Source organism: Anser cygnoides, chromosome 2 (genome assembly GCF_040182565.1).
Source record: "Anser cygnoides isolate HZ-2024a breed goose chromosome 2, Taihu_goose_T2T_genome, whole genome shotgun sequence".
In the NCBI taxonomy this organism is placed as follows: Eukaryota; Metazoa; Chordata; class Aves; order Anseriformes; family Anatidae; genus Anser; species Anser cygnoides.
The window spans coordinates 143127494-143153931 of record NC_089874.1 but is presented as its reverse complement, the minus strand read 5'-3'; the positions used below and the strand labels follow the sequence as shown (position 1 = coordinate 143153931).

The following is a 26438-nucleotide window of genomic DNA, read 5'->3' as shown; positions in this document are numbered from 1 at the left end:
CTTCAGCCATCTAGTGTTCCTCTGAATGGTTCTGGCAGGAATTTTCTCTGAGGTAGCGTAGAAACATTTTGATATAGTATCCCATATCTTTAATAAGATTTTTTTTGGTGGTGGTGCATTGGGGACCCAAGAGTTGGACTTGATGATCTTTTTGGGTCCCTCCCAACTCGGGTATTCTCTGATTCTATGATTTTTTTTAAAGATATTGTAAATGGACTGCAGAAAAAAAAAAGCGTAAGTTGTTAAAGCTCTTAGCAGAAAGGAAGTTAATGTCGTACGTAAATGTGTGAGAACAATTTTTGGTCAAGACAGGAGAAATAAGGGCTGAAAGAGCTTGTGTTGAGGCAAAAATGGAGATATGACGTACTAGGTGTAGGGATAACGTGCTGGAAAGTAATTATGAGTATGAATGTCAGAGTACATGGTGATAAGGGTTTTGGAAATACCTGTTAGAGCATATTCTCCTCTCAGAGGCATTCATTCCTCTGATTATATTCAAGCCTACTTGGGCTTTTGTCATAGGAACTCTCTCCTAGAGAGAGTGTGTGTGTGTTGGGGTATGTTCACTCCTGTTTCTCTGCCTTTATTTCCCCAGGGGAGCTGGGCCTTTGGTAAGGTTGTCCAGTGTACTGTGGTGTGAGGCTTACTGTACTGTCTTCCTGAATGTCTCAGGGTCTGGAGGGGATGGGGAGCACCGTGAGTGCGTGAACCCTCATTTATACTTCTGCCCTTCTGCGCATCAGCCTGAGAACAGGAACATGGCAATTCAGCAGCCTCACGCAGTGCTGGAGCTGAGAGGGATGGTGTAGCCTCAGGTATGGCCACGATTATGAGATCTGCTTCAGTTAAAGGAGACGGCTTACTTCTTGGCCGTCCATCTTCATAGAGCTTTTTCGTTGAGATGGTAACATTAGGTGGAAGTGAATGGTCCAGTTCACAGCTCTGTAAATGTGCCTGTCTATTTCAAGGTCGTCCCTAACTTCCTCAAATCTGTTTGCTCTTTTGAATCACCATGAACTTACATTTAAGACATGAAGGTTCAGTGTGCTGTGAGACACCAAAATTGGCTTTATTTGACAGAGATAAACAAATAAACATGTCATAAAATTTCTAGACATTTCCAATTTCTTGCAAAATGCTCAGATTCAAATCATGATTGTGCTGCACTGAGGTACACTTACGTGCTTGGCAGAGGTGCATCTGTACGTGTTTGAATGACGAGAAGGAAACAAGGATGTCGTTTGAATCCTGCATTACGGACATAGCAACGTAAAGCTGAAGGATGTGGGACTTCTCTTGCATGCTTAGAGTTAATGTACTATAATAAAACATGGGATTTTGTGACCCATACGATGTAAGGCTTTTCTTACTGCCTCTATTGAGAATAAGCACAGAAAGTGAATTTAGGGGCTTACAAACAACCTTCATTGTATACTTTGGCATCTACAAGTCATTGTGATCACTTAATTTCTGTAAGAAGTAGTAGTCTTTCAAAAAATAACCCAGGTTTTCCAGTGGTGATTTCTGTGTCTTGGGAACGCAGTTTCACAGCAGGGAAATTTTACATGAGTGTTTAGAAACAAACTTAGGTCTGCCCTTTTTGATGAAGCTACGTATTCTGTGGCTGTCTTGAAATCTTGCTGTACTCTGAATTGCAGCTGCCTACACTGGCAGTCAAGTCATATGCTTATTCAACCCTACAGAAAGGATTTCTTTGCTTTGTTTTGCAATTGTGGAGCCATAGTGCTATCCAACAGTCTCTTGTTTCTAGGTCCAGATATTAGAAGATTGTTTATCTTTTTTAATTACTGTGAATCCCCGTGGTGAGAGGCTCCAGGACCCTGCAGTTCTTTCCAATGAGAAACGAAATACTCTGGCTGTCACATGCATTTCTTTTCATAGCATATAGAGGTGGCAGTGTTAACCATCTCTTTATATTGCAACTACTATTTTACAACTGTTTTCACGTAACACCCCCTCCTGTCTCTATAGCTACCTCCAACACAAAATAGTTCAGGCTTTCCTAAATGCTTCCCAAAGTTTCCAAGGGGCAGACCTTTACATATGGTGTGCAGAAGTTTGACTTGGGTTATTTGGGAGAAAGAGGGAAGGCGAGGGAGAATGATTAAGAGCTACTCGGTGCTTAAATTCCTCAAAGTTCTGCTTCACTTGGTTTTACCGTCCTGTTGGTCTGCAGTGGTTCTTTACTGATAGCTTTCTCACTTCTTAACACTGCTCAGATTAGTCCATTTTTCCTTTTGTGCTTCCCACCACCTGGGTAGATGTCTACATGGGATGAACAGAGCTGTCATATTTGCTTTCCTCAAACCTTCTGGCTACTGCTGAGGTTCCTATAAAACACCGCTGTCTGATTATATTTTGGCACCTCGTGGGCTGGGATTTCCGATCGGTTTATATATTGTTCTCTCTTACTGTCTGTTCCTTTAGCCGGTAAGATGTAACATACACCGTTCTCACAAAGCAGTGAGCTCTATGGAGCAGTGGTTGCTTTTTGCATGTGTCTTGCTCCTGACACAATAAATCTATAATGATGATAAATACTTACTTGTGCTTTTAGGAAAAAAAATGAGTAGTATATCATTGTGTTTTACAGATACTATGAGCTAAATAGGGGAGAATCTAAACTTTTTGCAAATTCATTTTTGCAGGTGTCATTTCAGACACAGTGTCTGAAGTCAGAAGTGTTAAAAGTTTGTCTTGTAACGTGCAAAGTACAACACGAGCATCTTTCTTGCAGGACAAGAATCACAATTTTAACAGCAGATAACATGGAAGGAGGGGAAAAAAAATCCCCATTCCAAAGAGAGGGAAATAAATACAGGTTTGAGTCTTGAAGTTTTATACCTGTTCTCTATTATTCTTTAAGTAGATAAATACGTGTAGGCTAATTCTAGTCTTTTGAAAATATTCATTGAGCTCCTCAAATTTACTATTTTAGGATCAATGACTTGTGCTGTAACAGATTTTTAGTAGAAGTATACGTGGGTCTTGCTTAAAACGTTGGATAGAAAATAAGTTTTGCTGGATTATACACTGTACTGGATATTTCCCTTATTATTTGTTTTTATGAAACTAATGTGCTTTCAACAAAAAGAATGAAAAAGTAGCAAGGCTGCCACATACAGAATTCTTCTATGGATGTTGCACATACTCATGCAAGTGTGTGCACACGTGTTTGTACCAGGAATGTGCCTTGGCTATTAAAGATAATAAGAAAATGAATTTCACGTATTGTAGGCAATCTGTCTAACTAAACAATCTAACTAATGTCTGTCTTCTTTTTGAATAGAAGCAAATCACGATGCGTTTTGAGGAATGCAGCATGTTATGACTGGCAACTTGCAGCAAATTCAGCTCTTCCTAACTCCTGAGGATATTTAATAAACAGCATAGTTTAGGCAAGTCTAGAAAGTTATTGTAACTAATTAATAGCCTTTTCTGTCATAGTGATTGAGATTTTGAAGCTGACAACTGTAGAGAAGCAACTACGTGGATTGAATGTCTTTTTATTAGTGAGAATAGAAATGTCTACGTGTTGTAGTTCCCTCAAAACTCAGTGACATCTCCATTTCAATCTGCTATAACTAGAGCAGATCAAATTATTCATAATATATAATGGCACGAATTTTGCATGTGGGTGTTTGTACAAAATTAACAAAAAGCCTTGTTCTACAGGGGTTGGAGGCACAGGCAAGAAGTGTGTTCCCTGCGGGGTTTTTCCCTGCTTTGCCTGTGCTTTTTACCATGTTGTTGCAGTTCATCTGAACAGTGGTGTGCTGAGCTACGCTATGCGGGGTTACTTCTACACTCCAATAGCTTCAGTGAAGCATTAATAAGGGACAGAGGTTCTGTCCTGTGTATTGGAAGATAGCTGGGCAGACTGCATGACATTTCGTGTAAGCTCAGTTTCAGTCTGAATAGGTGCTAGGGGTCTAAAGACTGGCAGACTTTGCATAAACAAGTCTGCACAAGTATTTGCAAGGTCTGTGGTTTCTATGAACTTTTTTTGTAAATTAAAGAAAACAATCTTGGGAACTTTGCAGTGCTTTTTAATTCTATCAGAAAGAAAATCAAACACATGAAGGAGTACAAAAGGTTGTCCAAGTCAAAGGTTTATTTCTAGTAATAAGTAGCAGGAAGGGAAGAAAACAGTTTTATCTTTCAAATGAGTGTTTTTCATAGACACAATGAACTGCTGTACTTCTATGATTTTTATATTGGATGTTTGTGCATGTAAATACAATGTTGTTTCACTGTCTTTTCCAGTAAAGAGCTTGCATTCAGTTCAGTTATGTCATTATGGTGAATGCAGGTGGGTTGTTTTTCAGTTAATTTGTATTTAGTGTTGTTACCTTCCTGAAGGCAGAGTTGAATCTGAGTGGAAATCTACTCTTTAGCTCTGGCATTCCCATGTTTGCTCAGGCTGAAGGTCGTTCACTAGGAACCCAGCTAATTCAGAAGTTAAGTTTATCAATACTCTGCTTTTGTGCCTGCCAAATGTATGAGATTTCCTCCTTGATTTCTGCCTGAATTGTAATATCTTAGCCCATCCGTTGTGTAAAGGCTTAAGAATAATTATTTCAATTGGCTTTATTGTATGAAACCAACAAGTTTAATGCTTTCTGGATTTTGAGGCCATTAATTGTGTTTTTTTCTTGTTTGGTTGGTTTTAGTGAATATGACTAGTTTCCAGTATTTTCCTTTTTCTCTTTTGTTTTGAGCTATCGGTCACATGTGATGTAGGCCCCTAATAAAGAAAAAGCAGTGAAGTAGTGTTTTCCTTTTCTTTAATAATCCTCGTGATTCTCTTCGCCCCCCTCCTTCCCCCAGTAGAAAGTACTCCTACACTACTTAAGTCTTTTTTGGAAAAAATCAGTTGTAAATATGAGTCATGCTGTCATCTGTAACCAGAAGCTTAGATGTTTTGAGGGTTCCTGGTAGGGATTCTTGGGGTAATGGCAGATAATGTTTTCATTTCTGCAAGCTTACATTAGATCTCTGATGGTTGCTGTATTAGTTTATGAATAATGATTTCATTTCTTCTGTTAGTACTTTTTCAAGACAGAACAGAATCAAGACATTGAAAGAAGACAGGGTATCCAGCTGTATTATATCTTAAGAATATATGACCCGAAGCTCTGCTTTTAACATCTAATGTCTGACAGAGCTCTGAAATCTTCTGGTTGACTGTAGATGGCTTTTAGATTTATTTTTATATATAATATGCCAGCTGTATGTATAGACAGTTGCCTACTACCATGTGTTCCTATTGTTGCAAGGAATTAAGAAGGGAAATCAATCTAAACCTGCATGGAGCAAAAGCAAAACCAGGTATTTTACTGCTGCAACAATATAAAGAAACTGTAGTAGATAAAAGTATGAAGCATGTGGAGAGTATGAATCAAATCTGAAATGCTTTTTCCCCCTACTGTATAAGCACTATGCAGCCCACACATCAAATTTTTCCCCTAGTCTAGCACTTCTCAAATGAGAAATACTTTTAGTTTCTGAAATGGGATTTCAGAAGGAAAGAATAGTTGCTGCAATTGAACATGTACAAAGCCTCTGAACAGCCCTTTGTTAAAATAATTGAGCTTTACTATTTTTAAGCATAGCTTTTTAAAATAGCAGAGAGACTCTGGCTTTTTCAAGGTTTGTAAGTAATAAGACAGTGGCATGTTTTTGAATAAGAGGGTAAATTGCTAATTTGCATTCATAATAGGGCCTAATCAGTTAAGAGTAGCTGCTGAAGCCTGTTCTAAAACCTTATCAAGGAGATAATTTAGTTAAGGATGGGTAGGCAGTATGGTCTCTTTTTCCCCCTAGTTTCTGTTTTACTCCCTTCTCTTCTGATTTCCTTACCTTTTTTTTTGTAATTACTTCAGATTTAGCTGTAAATTCACTGTTTGAAGTGTTTAATTGTTTTTAGAATTCCATTTTTTTTTCCAACTCCCCATTTGGCTAATCCAAACTGCTGCCCTAGATTACCACCCGAGGGCAAGTAAAACTCACGCTGTGGTGTCAGTCAAGTATCTGACTTCGTACCTGGCGGAGCAGAAGTATGGGGTTTGACGTGAATAGAACTACTTATGTGCTTAAAATCAGGAATCTTGCTGAAGCTGAGCCAGTGTCTCTGCTAGATTTCCAATTTCCACTACTTGCTGCCAAGTATATTAGAACTCACTATAAATAGTTTTGTGGCATTTTTGAATGAGAATTAAATAAAAATAAATAAAAAATCAGCCTCTCTTCTGTCCCCACCTTTTCTAACTAGAGCTGATGAGTTTTAATTGTTTTTTTTTTTGCTGAAACTTTAATACAAATGTCCTCTGAAGTTAATAACTAAAACAACTTGACTTAAAGTGGTGTGTTTTTAATTGTGTGTGCTCAATTAAAAAAATGTATTGTGGAATTCACAGGTGCTTTTGTACATAATATTATGTAAAAAGTACCAAATTTTTTTCCACCTGCAGCATTAAATTGGAGTTGCTATAGTTACTACTCTAGCTTCTCTTTTGGGGCCTAGTATAAAGGAACCTTGGGTTATCTTGGTAATTTGGTGTGCAAAGACCTCTTTCAAAAGTGTTTCCTGTTCTGCATCTTGTGCAAGTCTCTCCTGCTGGTACACCCAGAGATTAGGCTTGTGCTGCATTAAAACAGCGAAGCGCAGAGCTGCTGCTTGCTTTGTATCTTTGACTGGCAGCAGCAGAGAGCTGTGGCTTCCAGTGGAAGAAAGAAAGAAAGAGCAGAGCAGGAAGTGGCAGAGGCGCCTTACCTTTAGAGTAGGAATGCGTGAGCTCTCTTTGTAGACTGCAGCATCTTCCAAATTAATTCCTTGTTGTAGCCCAGTGGTGCTGGGGGCTGTATTTGGATGCTCCAGCATCATCTGGCTGGCAACAACTGGTGTAAAAGGGCAATAGTGGTAAAGGATTACAGGTCTCTACATCTCATTATGGTTTATATGGAATTCTGTAAATACTCTATTTTGTGACTTGCGACAGCATTTACAGTTGGTGTAATATTCGTCAAGAGCGTATGCTTGTTTAATGAGTCCGAAAAAGAACTTGTGTTGTTAATACTGAAAGACCATGGAGAATCTGAAGATGGTGCGTGGCTTTGAGATGGAGCCTCGCTGACAGAGCTGAAGCTGGGTAGTTTGAAGGGTGACTGCATTCACAAGTCCTATGGCCTCACAGGACCAGATTTGTGGAGCAAAACAAGCTATACTGAAGATTTGATGTACGCATCGTACACATTTCTGTAGGGCTTTCTTTGGAAAGTGTGGCCTAGGGACCCATAACCAGTAGCAGTGTGTCTTCCAGGTTAGTGTTCTCTAAAAGGAATACAGATACTAGATGCTGTAAAAACTAAAAATAAAATCTAAATCCTACATACAACAACTCCATTGCAGAATTGATTATCCAGTTCTTGTCTTAGTTTTCTAAATAAGCAGCATTGTAGCCTAAAATAAAAATGGTACATCATAAAATAGCAGCATTATTGTAAACAAATGCTGTGCTTTATCTTTTTTGTTTTTACAGTGAAATCTTTATGTGCTTATTTTGTGCTTTTGTGTCATAAATACATTTAAATAAGCCACTATTTCAATATAATTTCATCTGCTAGTCATTTTTATTCTTTCCTTAATTAAAGAAATTAATTATGCTATTGGAGTATTGGAGTATACAACACTTTCTCATTTCAGAAGAACATTCACTTGCACTGTTTGAAATTTTAGATATATTTACTGTATCTTCTTTGTAGCAGATGTTCTTCTGTTACAGGCATACGGAATAAATCTTGTCACCCTGCTCAGCTTGCTTTCAGTAAAAGATTTCAGCTGATGTCTGTGCAGCACTAAGGCTTTGTCTTAATGCTTCTGTCACATTACATGTGTAATTTCATATTAAAACAAAAGGTTATTTAATCCTTCCCTTACCTGGAAGGCTAATTAACATCTTACTGCACAGTTTAATGGTATTTTACAAACGACCAGCTGAAATTCCTATGAATCCAGTACTTAACCCTAAGGAAATATGTTAAAGAACTGCACATGACTAATTAACACCCAACTGTTCATTAAAAAAATAATAAATAACTCTTGCAAAAATTATTCAGATAAACTGGAGATTATTAATCGGTTAATGCCTAAAAGTAGGTCTTGTCATTTCTCATGATGCTTTTTTAGTTGCTTTTGTCATTAAATATATAAACTTGTGCAGAAATGCCCTTTTTTCAAGGAAGTAAGCTGCAGCTGGGTACGTGACAAAAACTTCAAAGATGCAAAGCACTATGTAAAGAGCAGTAACAAAGACACGGGGATAGGAAGTGACTGGGGATCACTAATCTGACCTTGAGTTGTTAATCCAAATACGTATCGGTGCACCAGCATCTTCATTCCACCTCTAATGAGAATGATGCTGTGGTTGCAAACTCGGTCATCAGAAGGCAGGAAATAGTGCAGTGGTGTCACCTGTACAGGCGGTGACTGGTTTCTGTAGGAATGTGGGAATGACACTGCTGCTTCGCCTTGTTATGAACGTAGGGACATAATGAATGCTGCCGGGCTTCAGTGGACTGTGTACTCTGAGCTCAGCCGCACCTTAATTTGAAGCATTCCCTGTAGCAATAATACTGTTTATTTCATGAACTGTTCTGGGAGGGTAAGTTTCGAATGCTTAGACTGTACTTTTTTCCTCTCTCTATTTGTTCAGCTTTCAGTTCCTTATGATGTTGAAGTTTCAAGTGTAGCTCTGCTCCTGTCGTCTTCGGCAGACAAATTCTGAATTGCTCTCACACAGTTTTACAGTGGTAAGAGAACATGTTTTGCACAGACAGAAGAAAAAGAACAAGAGATATCAGAATATTCTGAGACAATTATAGATTTTAAAGGGTGAAATACAACATCTCAAGTCCCTTTTATATCCTCACATTCATTTTAGATTACAGAAAATGTTTTCTCAATTGCATAATCTCAGTTCAGTGTGTGCTACTCCTCCAGAATCCTAGGAGGAGAGTTTGGCAGCAGTACAGCCATATACCTGTGGATATGGAGCTCTTTGCTGTTGTTACGGGATTAAATCCCTGCACCTCGTGCATTAATTCTAAATGTACAGTAGTTTAAGAAATAATAAGCGCAGAGTGCTCACTAGGTAAGGGATTGTAAAAGGTGAACCAAAAGACTGAGGAGGATCCTGCCTAATTTCTGCATGTGACATACACGGATATATAAATAATCGAATATAGTGAGTTTGGTGACATACTGAACAAATGTTTTATCTGGAGGAGGGAAGTAGTGCTGGCTTTTCTGCTGGTCTCCCCCATGCTCTGCTGTGAGACACAATATCTTCACTTCATCCAGAGTAACCGTAGCTGTGCTCATGGTTGTGTGAGGCCGGGCAGGTGGCCTTTGCACCGCTCTCCTGCAGGCTCAGCAGAGCAGTACTGCTCTTGTTCAGCCCGCTGTCAGCATTTTCTGCCGGAGCTCAGTTCTGCAAAACCCTGCTTAGGTACTGGCAGGAAGTGGGATGGCAGCTGCCTGTGATTAGCACACAGGGTGCTTGCAGAAAGTGCTCACACTCTGAAGCAGCATGCTGGAATACTACAGAGATATCGTGGCTGTTTTCAGCTCCCATAACTAGATCTGGAAGGATATCACCATTTTTTGGATCAGGGAGTTACAGGGCCCTTGCTACAGGGCTTTTTAGTGGGGTGGTACGTAAGGCACCAACAATTTGTTTATGGAAGTGTATTGTAAGTTTCATATTTTGTTGGCATTGTCCATGCTTTACCAATTAGATGTAAAATTTTGGTGAAGGTTGGTGCAAGGTAACTTAATCTGGAGAGTCAGCATCAACAGGCCGAGTTTATTCTTTCTAAGGTACAGGACGGGACAGCAATTTTGGAAGTAGGAAGAAGAAAGGAAGTTCGATCGTGTATTGTCTAAGTTGAACACGTACCATAATGAAAGGTATTTGGAAGCACCTGACCTACAGGAAGTGGATATGATACATTGTTGTCCCTGATAATTGTACTGCAAGAGAAATAACTCAGTCCAGCCTGCTTGTGTAGGACTCATTATGCACCACGTGGTGATTTAACTTCAGGTGGTTTAGAAAAAGCTCTCTCTTCATAGCCATGTGGTTACAGCAGTTCCTCATTTTATACAGCCCTAGTTATAGGGGTTGTAAGTGGGCTGTAAAAGCAAATGGAAGTGGCTTAATCTTGACATAGGAGAATTTAGTGTCAAGGCAGGTATGATTGCATGATTTTTTTGTGGACAGCAACTACTTGATTTAACAGAAACAGCAAAGGTAACTCCAGTGTGGTTGTTTCCACTATGGATTTTTTTTTTCCATTTTTCATTTCAACAGTGAAGTTAATTTTTCTCTAGAACACAGTTGGGATTTAATTCAGTCCCAAGATACATGTTCCTGTTCCAAACTGAGTTTTTAGAACACAGCAAATTTTTAAGGTGCGCTTCTACAACACTCATCAGTTAAGTGTGCATTCGTATTAGTAGTTTTAGTCAAATTAAGACAAGGTTTTAAATTAAGAGTGATTATTTGGTATCTCAAATAGGGCAGTAACTTGGTAAAAAAATAAACTTGATGCTCTTTGTCTGAAGCCTATGAGTTCATATATCTAAAATGCAGAAGCTTGTCTTGTTTAATCTGAAAGTTTTGACTAAAAGGGACGTTGTTACTGGGGGCTGGGGCTGTTTGGCTCTCCTTGAAAACTGCAGGCGTTTGAGTAAAACTTAGGGAAGTTCATTTCAGTACTGCAGGCTTCGTTTTATGCTGTGAAATTATCTGCAGTCAACCATTTGAGCCTGATATTTCCATTTTGAGAGAGATGTAGCAAGCATGCCATCAGGTAGGAGGCTCGTAGGGGTCTGACCTTGTAAAATGAAGGCTGCTGCATTATGGATAGGCTCCCTGTAATCTGAGCATCGCATCTACTGTGTGGCTATCAAATAGATGGAACCCTGTAGCTATTTTTTTTCCAACCATAGCATGCTTTTCAGGTGTTAAAGCACTGCTTTTTTCAAAGTTTTTCCCCTTCGTTGTCCTCTGCAGTTTGGTCGGATAAGTTCCCAGCCCCACCCTCCAGCCTATATTTACGTTCCTGCCTCTGATGAAATTCACATGATATCAATGAATCAAATACCTTCCAAGGCTGGCTGTTATCTTCCGTCTAGTTTTGCTTTCCTCTTCAGACTCCATATCAGAGTAAAGGGCTCGTGGTTCTTTGACCAGGTTTTTAGGAAGTGACATTGTAAGGGTATTGGGTTGATTTTTTGGGGGTGTGGGTGGTGGAGAGGATGCATGTAGCATGGTTTCATATAGACCAATAGGGGAGAGATGCCCCAAGTGCTGAAAAACGTGCAGGTAAACCTAGTGTTGTCTTGCCTGCTGCTGTGGCCAGTGAAGTGTGAGAGAAATCAGAAGGAATTAATTCACATGTTGTTGGAGCTACTTGTCTGTTTCTGCCTGCTGGGAAGACAAGGCAGCATCTCAGCTCAGAGCATTTGAGTGGGATAGAGAGAAACTGAGGGCACAGGGATGGGGTTTTGTGCTTTGAAAATGAAATAGGATTTTCAGGAGGAGTCCATGAGATCAGTAGTTGGTCCATACTTAGGCCATAACCATACTTTGGACACTTAAGGGATTTTTAAAGTTAGTTGAGACAGAAAGGTACCTCTGGAATGGGAAGCTTTTCTGTTCTGTAAACATACCCTGTAAACAGTCTAACTCGTTTAATAACTGGCTGATTTTTGATTGCAGTCAAGGGATCTTTAGAGCTATCATCAGGAGTGATAACATCAGGCACGTGTGCACTTGTCTAAAAAGCCCTTGGAAGTGCTTTCTGCGCATTTGTTCAGCCTCTTACTTGTCATTTAGCACATGTCATACCCTACAAAGATTCTATTTTGATTTAAAAACAAGCACACAAAGGAAAATAAAAAACCATACGGGGTGCTGCTGTTTAATCTTGAGCCTTGTTAATTTGAATTTTTTAACTTAAATGTGGTTGCTGCCCATATCTTAATGTGCAGGACTAAATTTCTCTTGCATTTGTTTAACAGCACTGCAATGACATTAAAAAGCTCTTGTCCATTTGTCATATGTATTTTTTTTAAAAAAAAAACTATATAGTCCTGATTACACAAGTGATTTTTTTTTTTTTAAGGAATCAACAACAGCCCAAAAAGTGATGAAAAATGTCAGATTTTGAAAAGCAACTTGATTTCTTGCAGGCAGGCTGAATTAGTGCCTGAGCTTCTTTGTGTCTTTCTTCCAGCACTGAGCCTGTCGCACATCTTTCACCAGCTCTTGTAGCTGGTGTGGACAAACTTTTATCAAGTTTCGTTAATGACAGCTGCTTCAATTTCAGGTTCAAATGGGAATGAAGAGGGACTGAATATTTCTTTAAAACATCAAGAAATATGGAAGTTTATTGGTGACCTAAGAAGACTTTTATATACTCAAACTCTGATGTGTTAAATAGACTAAAAGGATTTTCAAAGATAATTATGTTACCATATCTTAATGAAAATTACTGCTCTATTTTCTGATATATCGATATTCTAGTGCCCTCAGTCTATATGGAACTGGGACATAATTGTTGAGATCTTAGAAGGGTCGTTGCCTAAAAATGTTACAGAGTTGCCAGCAGTTAGTAAGGGCATCTCCACACAGTACGTCAGTGATAGTTTCCAATAAAAGAGGAAGGAAGTAATACTTCGGGAAGTTTCTAAGGTTCATCTTTCATTTAATGAAAGGTTATTGGGAATGAAAAAAGAACTTTTAGTATTACACTGCTTGGATCGGAGTTGAATTTATCATCACACATTATTGCTTCTGACTACTCACTGAAGCTAGCTTGAAAATAAATGTGACATCACTGTCAAGTTACTCTTTTATCATAAAGAATATTTCGAAGGAAAATATCGAAGTACTTCATTTTGCATATTGACATAAGTTGCTTTTCTTATTCTTCCAATTTTAAGTGAATGTGTACAGGATTTGGGTGTGAGTTCCCATTTTAATATGCTTCTAATTATTACTGATGTATAGTTTATTTTTCTCAGGATCTTTTGTATATCCATTTTGTATGTATTAGTAAGTCCTTTTTGAAAATACAGAACTGGTAAATAATTGCTGTAATTTGAAATATAAGAGGTTTTTAACTTAAAACTAAAGATCTTGAGATAAGGGCAATATTTCTCTTATGTTAACTGAAATAATAGGAAAAAAATGATCAGAAGTAGGCTTCCGTGGAATCAGTTACAAGTAAAATTACTTTATACCGAAGATGATGTTTATTTTGTAAGTTTAGAGCTAAGTGTTACTGAAGACATGAAGTCAGAGTGAGAAACATTCCTTGGCACGTTAATTTATATACGAAAGGGAGAAAGTATTTGGAGTATTTGGAGCTTTCTAAAACTTACAGGTATATTTTAGTTTTGAAAAAAAAATTATTGGAAAATAGTTGCTTGCTAACACAGTATTTGAAGGGTTTTTTTGTTCTAAAGTACTTCTTCCTTTGGAACTTAGAGGGAAATTTTACAATGTTGACTTGTTCTAATTGAGACAAAAAAAAAACTTGGTATGTAAATATCTGTAGTGAAATTAGTATGTAAAAATACAGGGAAAGGAAAAAAAATCACTTAGAGCACAAGGATTTGGGTTGTAAAAGAAGAAAAAGGAGACCTGGTATTTTTCTACAAAGTTCGATCATCAGTCTTCTAATTGTGTTGTGTCTTTGGGAAGTGAAAAATTGTGTCTGTGTGTTTGCTGTCAACCCCAGGAGTAATTTCAGAAGCATTTTATTTGTAACAACTGCAGGTGAGGAGCTTTGAGATGCTTACATAGATCCGTATGTTCGAAGTCAACTGTAACAGTCTTTAAGCTTGGTATAAGAGGACTTTGAGTTTTCTTCGTGTGTTTATGGTTCTTGTTTATGCCCAAGTTACCACACATACATTTCATTGCTGGTAGAACAGCTGATTTTGCATGTTTGAAAACCAAGTATGACATAAAACATCTACAGTAGAACAAAACTTTGAGACTGTGGCATGGTGTTAAAAGTTGCTTCGTTGATGTATTTAAAATTTTAGATTCACAGGCTGTGTTCAAAACAGCCTATGTATGAAAGCTGCTCTTCTCCTGAAATACCTGGAAGATAAAAAAAAAATAAAGGTTAAAAGAAAAGATGCAGAGTAAAAGAGGAGAATGAGAGCTGTTGAGAGGGAAAAAAAAGATGCACAAATACAACTTGATCTGTCGCATCTTGTAATCTGGCTACCACCTGTCAGCAAAAGTATTTGCTTTAGCAGATTCTTTGCAGAAGGGTGAAATGAGATAGCATTGAGGTAGCATGAGATTTGGAGGAACAAATGTTGTCTTTAACTCCTGATGAGCACATGGGTTTTGCTGTTGGTCACCTTTGCAAGTACACTTAGTTTTAAGGAACGCTGACGTAGTTAGTTCTTGGCTGTATCTGAAACATCTTTCTGTGAAAGGGTATGGGCCACAGGCAGTATGAATTGGATGCATGTCTTCCTACAGCTGTCCTTATTTGCATAGCATTTACTTCTCTCCAGGAGGAGGTGGGGAAGGTGCATTGGAATAAACCTTTCTTGAAAATGGTGGAAAAATAGCACAAAATCTGCCATTTAAAATGTCTGAAGTTTCTCAAAACTCTGCTCCAATAATTTCTTTCCTTTCTTAACTTTCTAATATGTGTAATTGTTCCTAATACGTTAATGATGCTTGTTTTTATTTTTGTTGTATAATAACTTTTTCCTCCATTTTTTCCTCTTAACTTTTACCATAAAATGAACCTAGGCCCTGTAATGTTTAATATTAATTAAAATAACTTCAGTTTTGTTCTTTCTGTTCTGTAAAAGGGTATCTGAAGAATTTTTACAAATTTTATCTTGGAAATTAGCTTATTCATTATGTTTAATTTTAGGAAATGGTGCTCTTGCAGAACATTCTGAAAATGTGCATATTTCAGGAGTGTCAACGGGTAAGTCATTTTTTGTAATGTTTAAATTTCATGCATGACTTAAATAGTAAATATTGAAAGCCACCTGGTATCTTATGAAGAGATATTTGGCTATAAAAATTATTACTGCCTTTTGCAGCATGTAATAAGGAATGAAGCAACTGGAACATGGAAAAATTCTCATAAGATAAAATTGATACCTGCATGCTCATGAACAGATTATGCCTTTCTAAGTGGACTGCTTAATTATTTTTCCATACAAACATTGAACTAAGAGAAAAGTTGGTTTAAGTTGAATTGATATTTTCTTTCCACAGTAAAGTTTTTGTGAAATGAAATTTATTGAAATGTAATTTTGGACACTGCTACTATCAAATAATATAAATCCAGGAGTTATGCGTTTCACCTGATTAGATTGAAGCAGTAACTGAAACTGCTGTACACTTGACTGCACATTTTCTTTAATAGAAGAAAAAAAGAATTTTAGAACTCATGAAACTGAGAAACTGATGAGATGCCGGGAGAGTACAGGGCATAATAGCAGCAAACGTTGCTCAAAGGGTGCTTCATTCTTTTCCTGTAAGTCAGTTTTGGGCCTCTTCTGGGCAGCAGCTACAACTGGGACCTGTATTAGTGATGTGACTGTATGTCAGTTAAAGCATTAGATGATACCAGTGTATATTCTTTGTTCCCCAGTGTCAGCTGACCAGTTGGTCGTGTTTTACACTTAAGTGATGCAGATATTCAGAATATGTGCAACTAAGGAGATGACCACCTTCCTTCAATGGGTAGAAGAGTATAAGCCTGATTCTTTACATCGGGAAGCTGCCACTAATCCTTGTAAATCAAAGTGATTTTGACACCATTCTCCTAAAATAAAAGTCAGAATGCAAACTCATTTTATGACAACACGTTGTATAAAATTGGTTTTTGTTGGTTTTTGTGTACACGGTTAAATTCTTAGATTAATGTAACTCAGTGGATGGTCTCTGTTAGAGCGTACAACCTTCTTTCCCCTTCCATTGCTTGCTACACAAACACTATTAACAGGCTAATTATAGAGGATCTTTGCTATCCATTCTTGTGCTGCATCATCAAGGATGTTGTTGTTTTTCAACAGTAATAATGCAACAAGAATCATATATAGCGTGTTTATGGCACACAAATAACAGCAGGGATACTTGCTGCTCTTGGAACAATTGTTGCTGAAATTGATTGTATGAGATATACTGAAAGCTGCATAGGTTTTAACAACATTTCACAATTTGATTTACTGCAACAGACCTGTCACTAGTCACAATATAGGCAGAAAAGCATCTGCTGGGCAAGAGGTGAATGGAATTTTTGACTCTGCTTTCAGTCCTTTGGCCAGCAGGCACAAACAGGCTGTGCCAAGAAGAGGAGAACACAACGTACTTTCTATGCAAGATAACAACAGCTGCTAGAGAGACCTTTAGATCCTTGGAAGAAAGATCCAGCAAGGGCTTCCATTTAAAATAAACATATATTAAAAAAATAGTTTGAACAGTACTGTGTTTTAAAAAACAGCTTTGTGGCTAGGGATATATATATATATATATATGTATATTATATGTTAAGATAGAAATTTTAAGAGTAAAGTGAAAAAAATTTCACTGGAGAATTTTGAGATAGCTGGGGGATTCTGTTAGTGAAAGTATGAAGAAAGCATGCAGGCAGACACAGTGGCATTTCCCTTATGGTCACATGTATATACATCTTAAAATGTAAGTGCGTAGTCCAGGTATAAAAGGTGAGGCTGTACTTGCATAATTGTTGGGTTCCTTTGAAACAATTTGGGTTTCCCAAATGTGTTTGGACTTGGAGATTTTATTTTTCATCAAGCATACCTGGGCAGCTTTACATTTAGCAAAACAATTTTAAACAAAGAGTTTCTGTAAAATAGAACCAAAGACAGCTGGCCTTTGATCTTTCTAATTCCAACTCTAACTTGGTTTTGAAACCAGGCAGGAGATTTTCTTGGACAGTTGCTGCTGGGAAGGAATTTTAAATGAAATGATCGTCTTGATGGTAGATTTCCTGTTGTGCTGCTGCTGTAAAGCTACATGACCTACCTCACTAAATTATGTTTTAATAGCAGAGACTTCTGTGGTCTTTGGTATTTATGCTTCTGCTGTATATTATATCTGCCAAGTTGCAGGTAAACCTCTAATATATGAGCACACTTTTTCTACCAACAGCAGTAATGGAATGTTGTCTCTTGTGTATAAGCTGTCACTACTGAACAAGTGTTAATGCCTTTAAAATCTGAAAATTTGAGAAATATTTTCAGGTCTGTCTTTGTGGTATGTGGCACCATAATTTTCACAAGTGCAAAATTATATTCCCCCACCTCTGTTTGAAAAACTTTCTGTACTGGAGAAAACACTTGTTCACGACAATAATAAAATAAAATAAATTCATAATGATTCCTTTTTATCTATTGTGTCCCTGTATTGCAGAGCAAAGGGCATTTTAAATTAGAGGTTTTTCAGTGTGACCTGGAGGCAAGGATTCCTATGCCTGCTTCCCCTGTAGTTCTCCAAATAAGACTTTCAGTGGCTCCTGAGAGTTACAAATGCAATAATTATCCTCCCTATTCATGGTTTAGACTTTATCGTAACATTATTCTCTTTTTACTCTAAGCTGTTTTAAACACCTTCAGATCATTTATCCAGCTGCATTCATGTCCTTACCATGTCCAATATAATGCATGCCTTATCATCTTGTGGTTCACATTGAAAGCTAATTCTTTTATCTTTTCAACTAATCTCCTGGCATTACTGTGAAGATAAATCCCTAATCTCCCTCTCCCTGCTTTTCTGAAGTGACTTTTTTCTTTGACATGTTGTTCACTGTTGCTACAGGTACTTTACCTCTCTTGCTACAGAATTTTTGGATAACTTTCTTAATTATTTTCTTGTTGTAACTTGAAATTTGAGTTCTGTACCATAAAGTTTTCATTGGCTCTCTTGTTTACCAGTCAACATCCTGTAGGTGGTATATAGGTATGTTCTGTAAGCTGGGGTGGTGAACACGTTTCAGGAAGAAGGGAATAAGGAAACCTTTTGTAGAACACGTTTTTAAAAAAAGTCTACAAGAAAATCCACATACACCAGAAAACCGTGTGCAGAGCTTATCATCTCAGCAGTGTTCTTGACCATTATTTTGCACTCTAGTTTGTGAAGCGTCTTCAGTCGTAAGTAAATTATTGCAATCTACTGAACAGAGGTAGGAAAAGTAACAAACAAAATCACAAATATTTTAGTAAAATAAAGGCTGGCAAAGGAAAGAACTTAAAACAGGTAGGAGCTGGAGTAGCAGAATTATACCAAAGAATGCAGTGGTGTCGGGGGAACTGAGAGGAACGTAGGCAGAGACAACACCTATGTAGAAATGTGTTGTACAGAAAGGAGTCAGTCTCACCCAAAGCCCTGTAGCCACCAGCATGGGGAGATTTGAAAATATCCTGGGCTTAAATTGCTGTACATCCTCTGAGCCTTCTTGGTTTGTTTTGTGCTTCTGTCTTGGTTAGAACTTCATCTCCTTTTTTCCGGACTCATATTGTTATATACGAGTTATACATATATACATAACATATATATATGTGTTATATACGTATCATATATATATATATGTTCATATTGTTATTTTCTTACGTATTTTAAATGCTTTAAAAGCTGGTCTGTTTTTCAGTAATTTTTAAATACTCAAGGCTGCTAGCAATGGAAATTAGAAGTGCAAAATCTCCAGTTTAGGGGAAAATGCTTAGCTTTATGCGCTATCACCTGAATTGTTTTTTGAGTCCCTGGCCTCCTTGATGTTGCTCACATTATTCATGGCTACAAACAGATTAATAAAATGTATGTTAAATTATATTTTTCTCGAAAGCTTTAGAAGAAACATCCTAATTAAGCAGAGGCTTAGGAATTGATTTAAAAGGCTTAGGAGTTGATTTAAAAGGTTTGATATTATCTTTATAAAGTAGATGCCCTTTACAACTGTTTTATTTCAGAAGGTTGTACTTGATTTTAAAAAATCTTCCTGAGAAATTACTCTCAAGATGACAGCACTTCTGAAGTGCAGCTCTACTTTATAGAAGTCGTATATATATGTGTGTGTGTGTGTATATATATGTTAAAGTTTTCAAGCAAATAAGAGATTTCTGTTGTCTCCTTAGTTGTAGGAAAGAGATTTTAGTGCATGAATGCATATCAGGTATGGAGGTACATTGAGCCATTGAGCTTACCTGAACCTTCAGTTCAGGTAGCTGCAATTCCCTTTTCAAGTCCGTTTCCTTTTATTTCTTGAACCCCCACTTGGTCGTATGCAAACTCTTCAGTTCGACTTTTCTATCTCAGCATATTGTTCATTTCACCCTGTGTTTTAGTGCCTGTGTTCATCCTTTCTTCCTCATGCCGTCCTTGTTCTGCTTCTCTTCCAATATTAGACAAGGCTGCAAATGGTCATGTTTTGCCCTCAGCTCTTTAGTGGTAGCTTCGGTGGAAAGAGGGGAAGCCATCTGAAGTGAAAATACAGAAAGTGTAGGGAGACAGCTGGTAGTGAAGGAAAAAAAAAAAAGGTGGGTACAGGGGGACAAAAGAAGCTTGAATATTAGTAAAACTAGAACTTTTCAGGGTGCTTTGAAAACAGCAGCTTGGTTATACAGGCTTTCTCTGTGGAATTTCTTCCAAGCTTGTGTAACAAGTAAAAGTTTCTGCTTGTACTACTGTAGGGACTGGACTGAGAAATGGTAGCTGTCAGCGCTGTGCCAGCGTAGCAAGTTGCAAAACTAATTGCATAGTAATTTACAGTTGATAGCTGTGTTTGGAGGTTTCTATTCAGCAAACACATGCTATACGTATATTTATAGCATGCTGAAGTCTTCGGAGGTGAACTTTGTAAAATTGAATGAACATATGTTGAGTGGATTATTTTGATGCTCTAGGATGAGGTTATCCTCTCTCGTGTTGTCAGGCAAATTTAAAAGCTTCCTGAGAGGTTTTTGATAGCAAAATCTAACATGTTAGCGCGTAAACATCTAAAACCAGATGAATGCTCTAATAATATAAATTTCACCTGAAGGCAGTTTATTTTAAGCTTAGCTCTATATCAGTACCAACCAAATAGTGTGTGGAATTGCTTGCCAACATCTGTAAGCTTGGTACAAAACATCTTACACATGTTTTAACTTTTTTTTTGCATGTGTTTTAGTTTCATACCAGTCAAAAATTATTTTTTATTGCAACATTCAATTGTGAAGTTTTTCTTTCCAGTCCTTCCATTTATTGTCTGAACAGACGCAAAATGTATCCAGGTTGCTCATGCAAGGGTAGTGTTCCAAAATACCGTGGTGTTCGAGCACCACCTATAGGGCCTTCTGGAAATTAAAACAAGAAAGCTTAGAGTGAATAGTTAATTAACTATTCAAATAAAATTCTATCTTTCTGTATTTCGAGACTTTTTCTTTCCAAGGTACTTCACTGTGCAGCATGAATTATGCTCTAACAAGAAACATTTGAAAAATTTCTTAAAGCAATGTTGTTTTAAAACACCAGTTGAAAACAGTAAATCTACCGAGTTTTATTTGTGTTTCTAACTTTATATATTCAAGCTAATGCAGCAAATGTTGGCATATGACAGCATTTTTGTCTTTTAATCCTTTTAAACCTATTTTTAGAAATATGTTAGTTATGCTACATTAAAATATTTGTAAGTGATAATAATCATATAGGAATGTAACTTTGTATTACATTGTATCAGAGTTGTTCAATAATTTCAGATCTCTGTACTCTTGAAAAATTTTCTAAAAACTTGATTGTGGATTAAAAATATGAAAACAAAAGGAATAACCTGTTTACATTATTGCAACGTAATTTTAGTAATTATATTTTTACAAGTGCAGTTTATTCTTACACATTTGTTCACTGTGCCAGTTCTGATTTGTCATTTTAATCAAACATATATTGAAAATTTTAAACATTCTAAAGTTCTTGTTCAACAGACAATGATGAAAATGCCTCCCAATTTGTCACAGTTCTTTTCTTTAAACTACTTCTTTGCATAACTGTTGGCTTTACCAGTAAACTTACAGAGTCCACAAGTTTTGGATGAGCAGTGATGAAAGATTAAAATAAAAGAAACGTGGGCAATTATTTTGAATATGTTTTCCGGCCTCTGAAACTTAACAGGGTCATAATTTCAAGCACTGTAGTGAGAGCATTCTGGCCTTCCTATCTATGTGAATGTTGTGAATATTTTATATGACAACTGTTGGATATAAGGCTGTTAAGGAGAAAAAAAAAAAACACACAAAATTAATAAGAACATTACTTCAAATAAAATTAGCAACACTAAGAACGCTCCAGTGAAAGAAAGAAGCAGCTGAGTTAAGGCCATTGCAGAAAGATACTCCTATAATAAAGTACAAATACAAATGGTTCAGTTACTCTGGTTGGATAGAATTGGTCCTATAAATAAAAGCTTCCCAGTCCATTACCAGAAATGTAGTTATGCAAGTCCCTCTTAAAAATAAATTCTTGTAAACCTAACTTAATATTTGTAAACAAAGTATGTTGCAATAAGTGCTGTTTGCCATCCAAGATCTGGGAATCTTGTGAGAGAAGATCACTTCCATGCCAAGGTCTGGAAGGCCATATTTAAAGTATGGCTAGGCACTGTGTCTTTGTAAGACAGGAAATTTCAGCTACCGGATCATTTTGCTTTAATTTATTTCTCACTTTCCAAGACATTTGTCACTATAAGGTGTAAATGCATAGTTACATTGAATCAAATTTTTGTGAGGGCAAAAAAGTAAGATTAAGAAATACTAAATATTTCACTGAATAAAGATGTCAAAGTCAGTATGTATTAATATATATTTTTTTAAATGTATTAATCTGTGGTATACTAACTGATAATAGTACAAGCTTCTGCACTGGAAAAGTTGGAAGACATCTTCCAACTGACTTATTATGGCCTTTGTCCATTAGCAGCTACTTTAGACATTTGTTTTTACTGCAACCTCATCTAACTCGATGTGATATTTTCCCTGGTAAGTGCTGATGATTAATTTTGTCCTACTGCCGTTTAAAAATTAATCAAATTGCTTTTTGTGTGCTTTCTATATGCATATTTTTTAGCTTGTGGAGATATTCCAGAACAAATTCGATCACCAAGTGGGACAATCACAAGTCCAGGGTGGCCTTCTGAGTATCCTGCCCGAATCAACTGTAGCTGGTACATCCATGCAAACCCAGGGGAGATCATTACTATCAGGTAATGGTGGTTCCTGTATTAAGTGCATGGACTGAAGAAGTACTGACTAAGTATTTTTAACTGGTTTGTTGTGTATAATTATTTCCTCTATCTTCCTTGTAAATGTAGGATTTCCATTTTGTCCTTTTTTTTTTAACCTTTGAGTTACTCTTAACACAGCCATGTAGCATTTGTTTTATGAACCTTCTTTGCTTCTATGTATAGGGATAAAAATTATTTTTTTTCAAATTATGTCAACTCACAACTTCTGTTGAAAGCAGTAAGAGCTATTGGATGATTGAAATAGCATCCATTTCCGTTCAGTAGTATGGAAGCAAGAGCTAACTCTTTCTGAAGAATAGTAAAGCTGGGACAAATATGAGTGCTTCTATAAATATGGTTCTAAATTTACATAAGTTAATGAGAGAGTGACTAGCTTTTTTTTCTTAATTTTAAAAGAATATAATCAAAATGCTCATATATATTTTATAATATATTGTGGCATATTGTAACTGTCAGTATTAAAAGGTATGTTATAAAGCTAAAGATGATCATTTTCTTGCTGAGTGTTGTCATGCCCATTCCTCCTCATCCCAAGTATATTTTCAAAACTGCAGAGTTGAAAACCAGAATAAATATGTTCTGTATGCTCATTTATTTGAACTCTTTTTAATTTCTCTGAAATATAAGAATCTTTTATTCAAAAATGTGTATGGGCAATTCTCTAATGCTTCATTACTACAGAATCTCGTGGTGTGCTTAAAAGTAACAGGGAATAAATAGTAAATCAATAGATAAAATAGTGGTTTTGGAAGTGCTGACTCCACAGTTTCAGATACCTTGTAACATTTGGAAAGAAGTAGTATAAAAAGTTGTGTAAGTTCTCATCAGTTCATTCTCTGTTAATGCCACAACAGAAGTCTAGGTTTGTTCTAGCATCAGGATACAAATTGGTACTGTTTCATAGGCAGCTCATACTACTGATTATGAAACTCTTTCTAATACAGACCTGCTGAGTAAGAAGAAGCTCTTCATTAGCAAGTATCTGCTTTGACATCAGTTACTCCTTTAATTTTTTTTTTGAATTTAAACAATCTTTCTACTAAATGTTAAACTGTCATTAACACAATGTAGAATAGGTAAAAGTGCACATCTATTAGAATGCTTTCTAAAATCTTTCATACAATTTATTTTTAATAAAACTTCTTTTTTCTCTCACGTTGTTTTCTTTCACTCATCTTCCTAGCATACATTTCATTTCAGGTTTACAGCTCTGTTGTCTGTGCTGACCTGCTTTGCCTAGACTATCTCCCCTTTGCACTTCATTACCATGGCAGCATGCCTTTATATAGCTGTAGTCAAAGCTTGGGTAATATCTTCCATGACATATCCATTGGGTAACTGAGTAGTGCAACTGAGGGCAACTCTTATCTTAAATAGTAGTTTTGAACAATTTAGCTGAACTTGCAATGTCAAGTCCTGTCATTGGCAAAGTGTAGCATTAGCTAAAGTTCTGCTGAAATTTAGTTTAAATAAAATCACTTAGTAGCATATGAAAATCATTAAATGAGGTTCAAAATGCAATTTCATGCATAGAATTATTTAAAATTTTTCATTAAAGTGAAAGATTATTTATTTATTTAGGCAAAACTGAGCTTTTAAAGTAATAAATGCAATATTGTGGTTGACAGAATGGATTCTTGCAGCCCTTATAACATAAGAGTATTAACACCACAAGGTTGAATTGTATTCTTACCTGGATAGAAAAGCCATTATTTTTATTTCAGACCAGAAGAGTACTTTCAACTAATTTCCATTTTTATGTATAGTACTTCATCAGCTTGGTTGGGTTAATAGCCAGGTCAGTAGCAATTTTGACCTCTCTTCTCTTTCAGCTTTCAAGATTTTGATGTTCAGGGATCACGCCGATGCAGCTCAGATTGGTTGACAATTGGAAGCTACAAGAATATTGAAGGCTATAGAGCGTGTGGCTCCTCCATTCCTTCACCATACATCTCTTCACAGGATCATGTTTGGATCAGATTTCATTCAGACGACAGCATCTCCAGAAAAGGCTTCAGATTAGCCTACTTTGCTGGTATGTTTCAAGTGATACCTAGTACACAGTTTCATGGGTTTTCTTTTCTGGTTTAAGATCTATTTCCTTGTAGTAGGGTGCAGTATATGTATTTCCTGTAGTCAGTTCAGGCCTTATTGAAATCAGGGAAAATATACGTCATGTGAAGTATTTTAATCCCATCACAATTTGAGTATTCAAAGCTGGAATTATAACATTTACGATAATACTCAGAATTAATAAACTGAATGATTTGGGGGAAAAAAATCAGTTAATACTAGGTAAATGGAATATGTTCTTTGTTTTTTCCTACATAGCCTAAGATTTGATTTTTTTCCATCAGAATAAAATCAGTTTGTTAAATAGTTGGGTAGACTTCTGAGTTGCGTAAGTATGGTAAGAGAAGGAAGAAATAGTGTGGTTGGTTATGTATTTTTTTTGTTTGGTTTGTTTATTTACACTTCTCACAGAAATCGTATCTTTTTTTCCTATTTCTGGTATATATAATCTCTTTAAATATAAAAATAAATCATGCATTTATGATAATTTACTTTAGCCAAGTACAGACATGGTTTTGTACAAGTGACTTTTTTCTTGAATAATTCAAGCATGCAATATAAGCTAGTTACCAACAGTAATACTTTGAGACTGTTTTGTGTGCAATTTTTGCTCTAGTAGCTGTTGCCCAGAGAGAGAGGAGGAAGCCAGTCATTAATAAGGGCTAGTTCAAAACTGTTTTCTGGCATTATGAGGTTGTAGGATTTTATATAATAGCATGATCGTGGTGTTCTGAGTCTTCGTCATAAGAAATACTGGATTAGATTCTTCTTTGCTTTTGTAATGTTTTTGTATTAATATTTTGTATTTTCTTGCTCATACTCCATGCTCTGACATGCTCCAGATCTCTGCACACCTGCATTCAATTCCTCTCCTATATGAAACAACTCATATTCTCTTATACCTATCCAGAGCCACCTGTGTTCAAAACTACTTCACCAAGCCTCGGTAAAAGTACCAATCTTTTGTACTCTGACCCAGGTTTGCCCGTTCTGTATTCTGCACTCTTTCTAATGGCTTCCTTCACCCTGTCAGAGCTCTTCTTTCAAATCTAAAATTCCTAGGAGGGCTTACCCCTCTATCACACATTTTGAAGCCTGTGAAAAAGTTCCCTCTATGCTTCAGCTCCTTGCAGTTTAGCAAGGCTGGGGCGAAGTAATGTAGCCATGCTTTTGATGCAGACTCAGCTTTCAGGTCAATATTCCACCAGGATTTTTTGCTTACTGTCTCATCAAAAAGCATGACCGGAAGAAAAAGTTACTGCCTAATCAGTAATCCTTCACTACTGTTTCTGCTAACTGCGCACAGACACCCTATGCTGGGCATTGGCTTCTGCCCGACTTATCTCAGTGGCTCAGAGGAAAGGTAGAGTTCCTGCCTGGAGGGTTATGAGCAAGAAGAACATTTTGGATAGGGGTGTGGATTTGGGGGGGGGGCAAGCCACAGGCGTAATAGAGTTTTTTTGAAAATCCTTTTCTGTCTTTTCCTCTAATCTTGAAACAATTTCACCGTGTAACCCCCTTTTGGAAGAAGCTATAACATTTCAACAAGCATTTTTTTCTTATGTTACTTGATTTCTTCTTGCTAGCATCATGCAATAGTACTCAGCTTAACACCTCAACAGATAATTTAGTCCTCTGTTTCTGAATGTATTTTTAATAGTTTAAATGTATATTTTTAAAAATGATCCTACTGAAATTGGCTTGATGTTGGTCCGCATACTAGATAAGATACTTGGTAAGTATTTTATATTTGAGATGGTAGTATTGTGTTTCAGAGATCAGGGTGGTCCTCTAAAATTGTGAAGTGTCCTGTGTGTGAGACAACAGTTGAAAAATCTGCTTGAGTAATCTTTTAATTGGCTCTGCTTTGCAGCGTGAAAAGGAGACTCCTGAAATACCAGCTATGTTTTTGCTATACGTTCCGTTGTGCCATTGTGGTTTTTGATTCCTCCTCACTATTGTTACGCAGTAGTGCTCAGTTTAGCACCTCA

General features: G+C 36.8%; 1 protein-coding gene across 2 annotated transcripts in view; it reads left to right on the top strand.

Annotated features, from left to right (window-relative positions):
- Positions 1-26438, top strand: part of LRP12 (LDL receptor related protein 12) — a 51743-nt gene that overhangs the window by 13145 nt on the left and 12160 nt on the right. The window contains exons 2-4 of one of the 2 annotated variants that reach the window (XM_048068726.2): positions 15001-15057; positions 22197-22332; positions 24207-24409. In XM_048068726.2, coding sequence (XP_047924683.1) covers positions 15001-15057; positions 22197-22332; positions 24207-24409 — 396 coding nt within the window. The remainder of the gene's footprint in view (positions 1-15000; positions 15058-22196; positions 22333-24206; positions 24410-26438) is intronic. The other variant, XM_048068727.2, reaches the window with a different exon arrangement.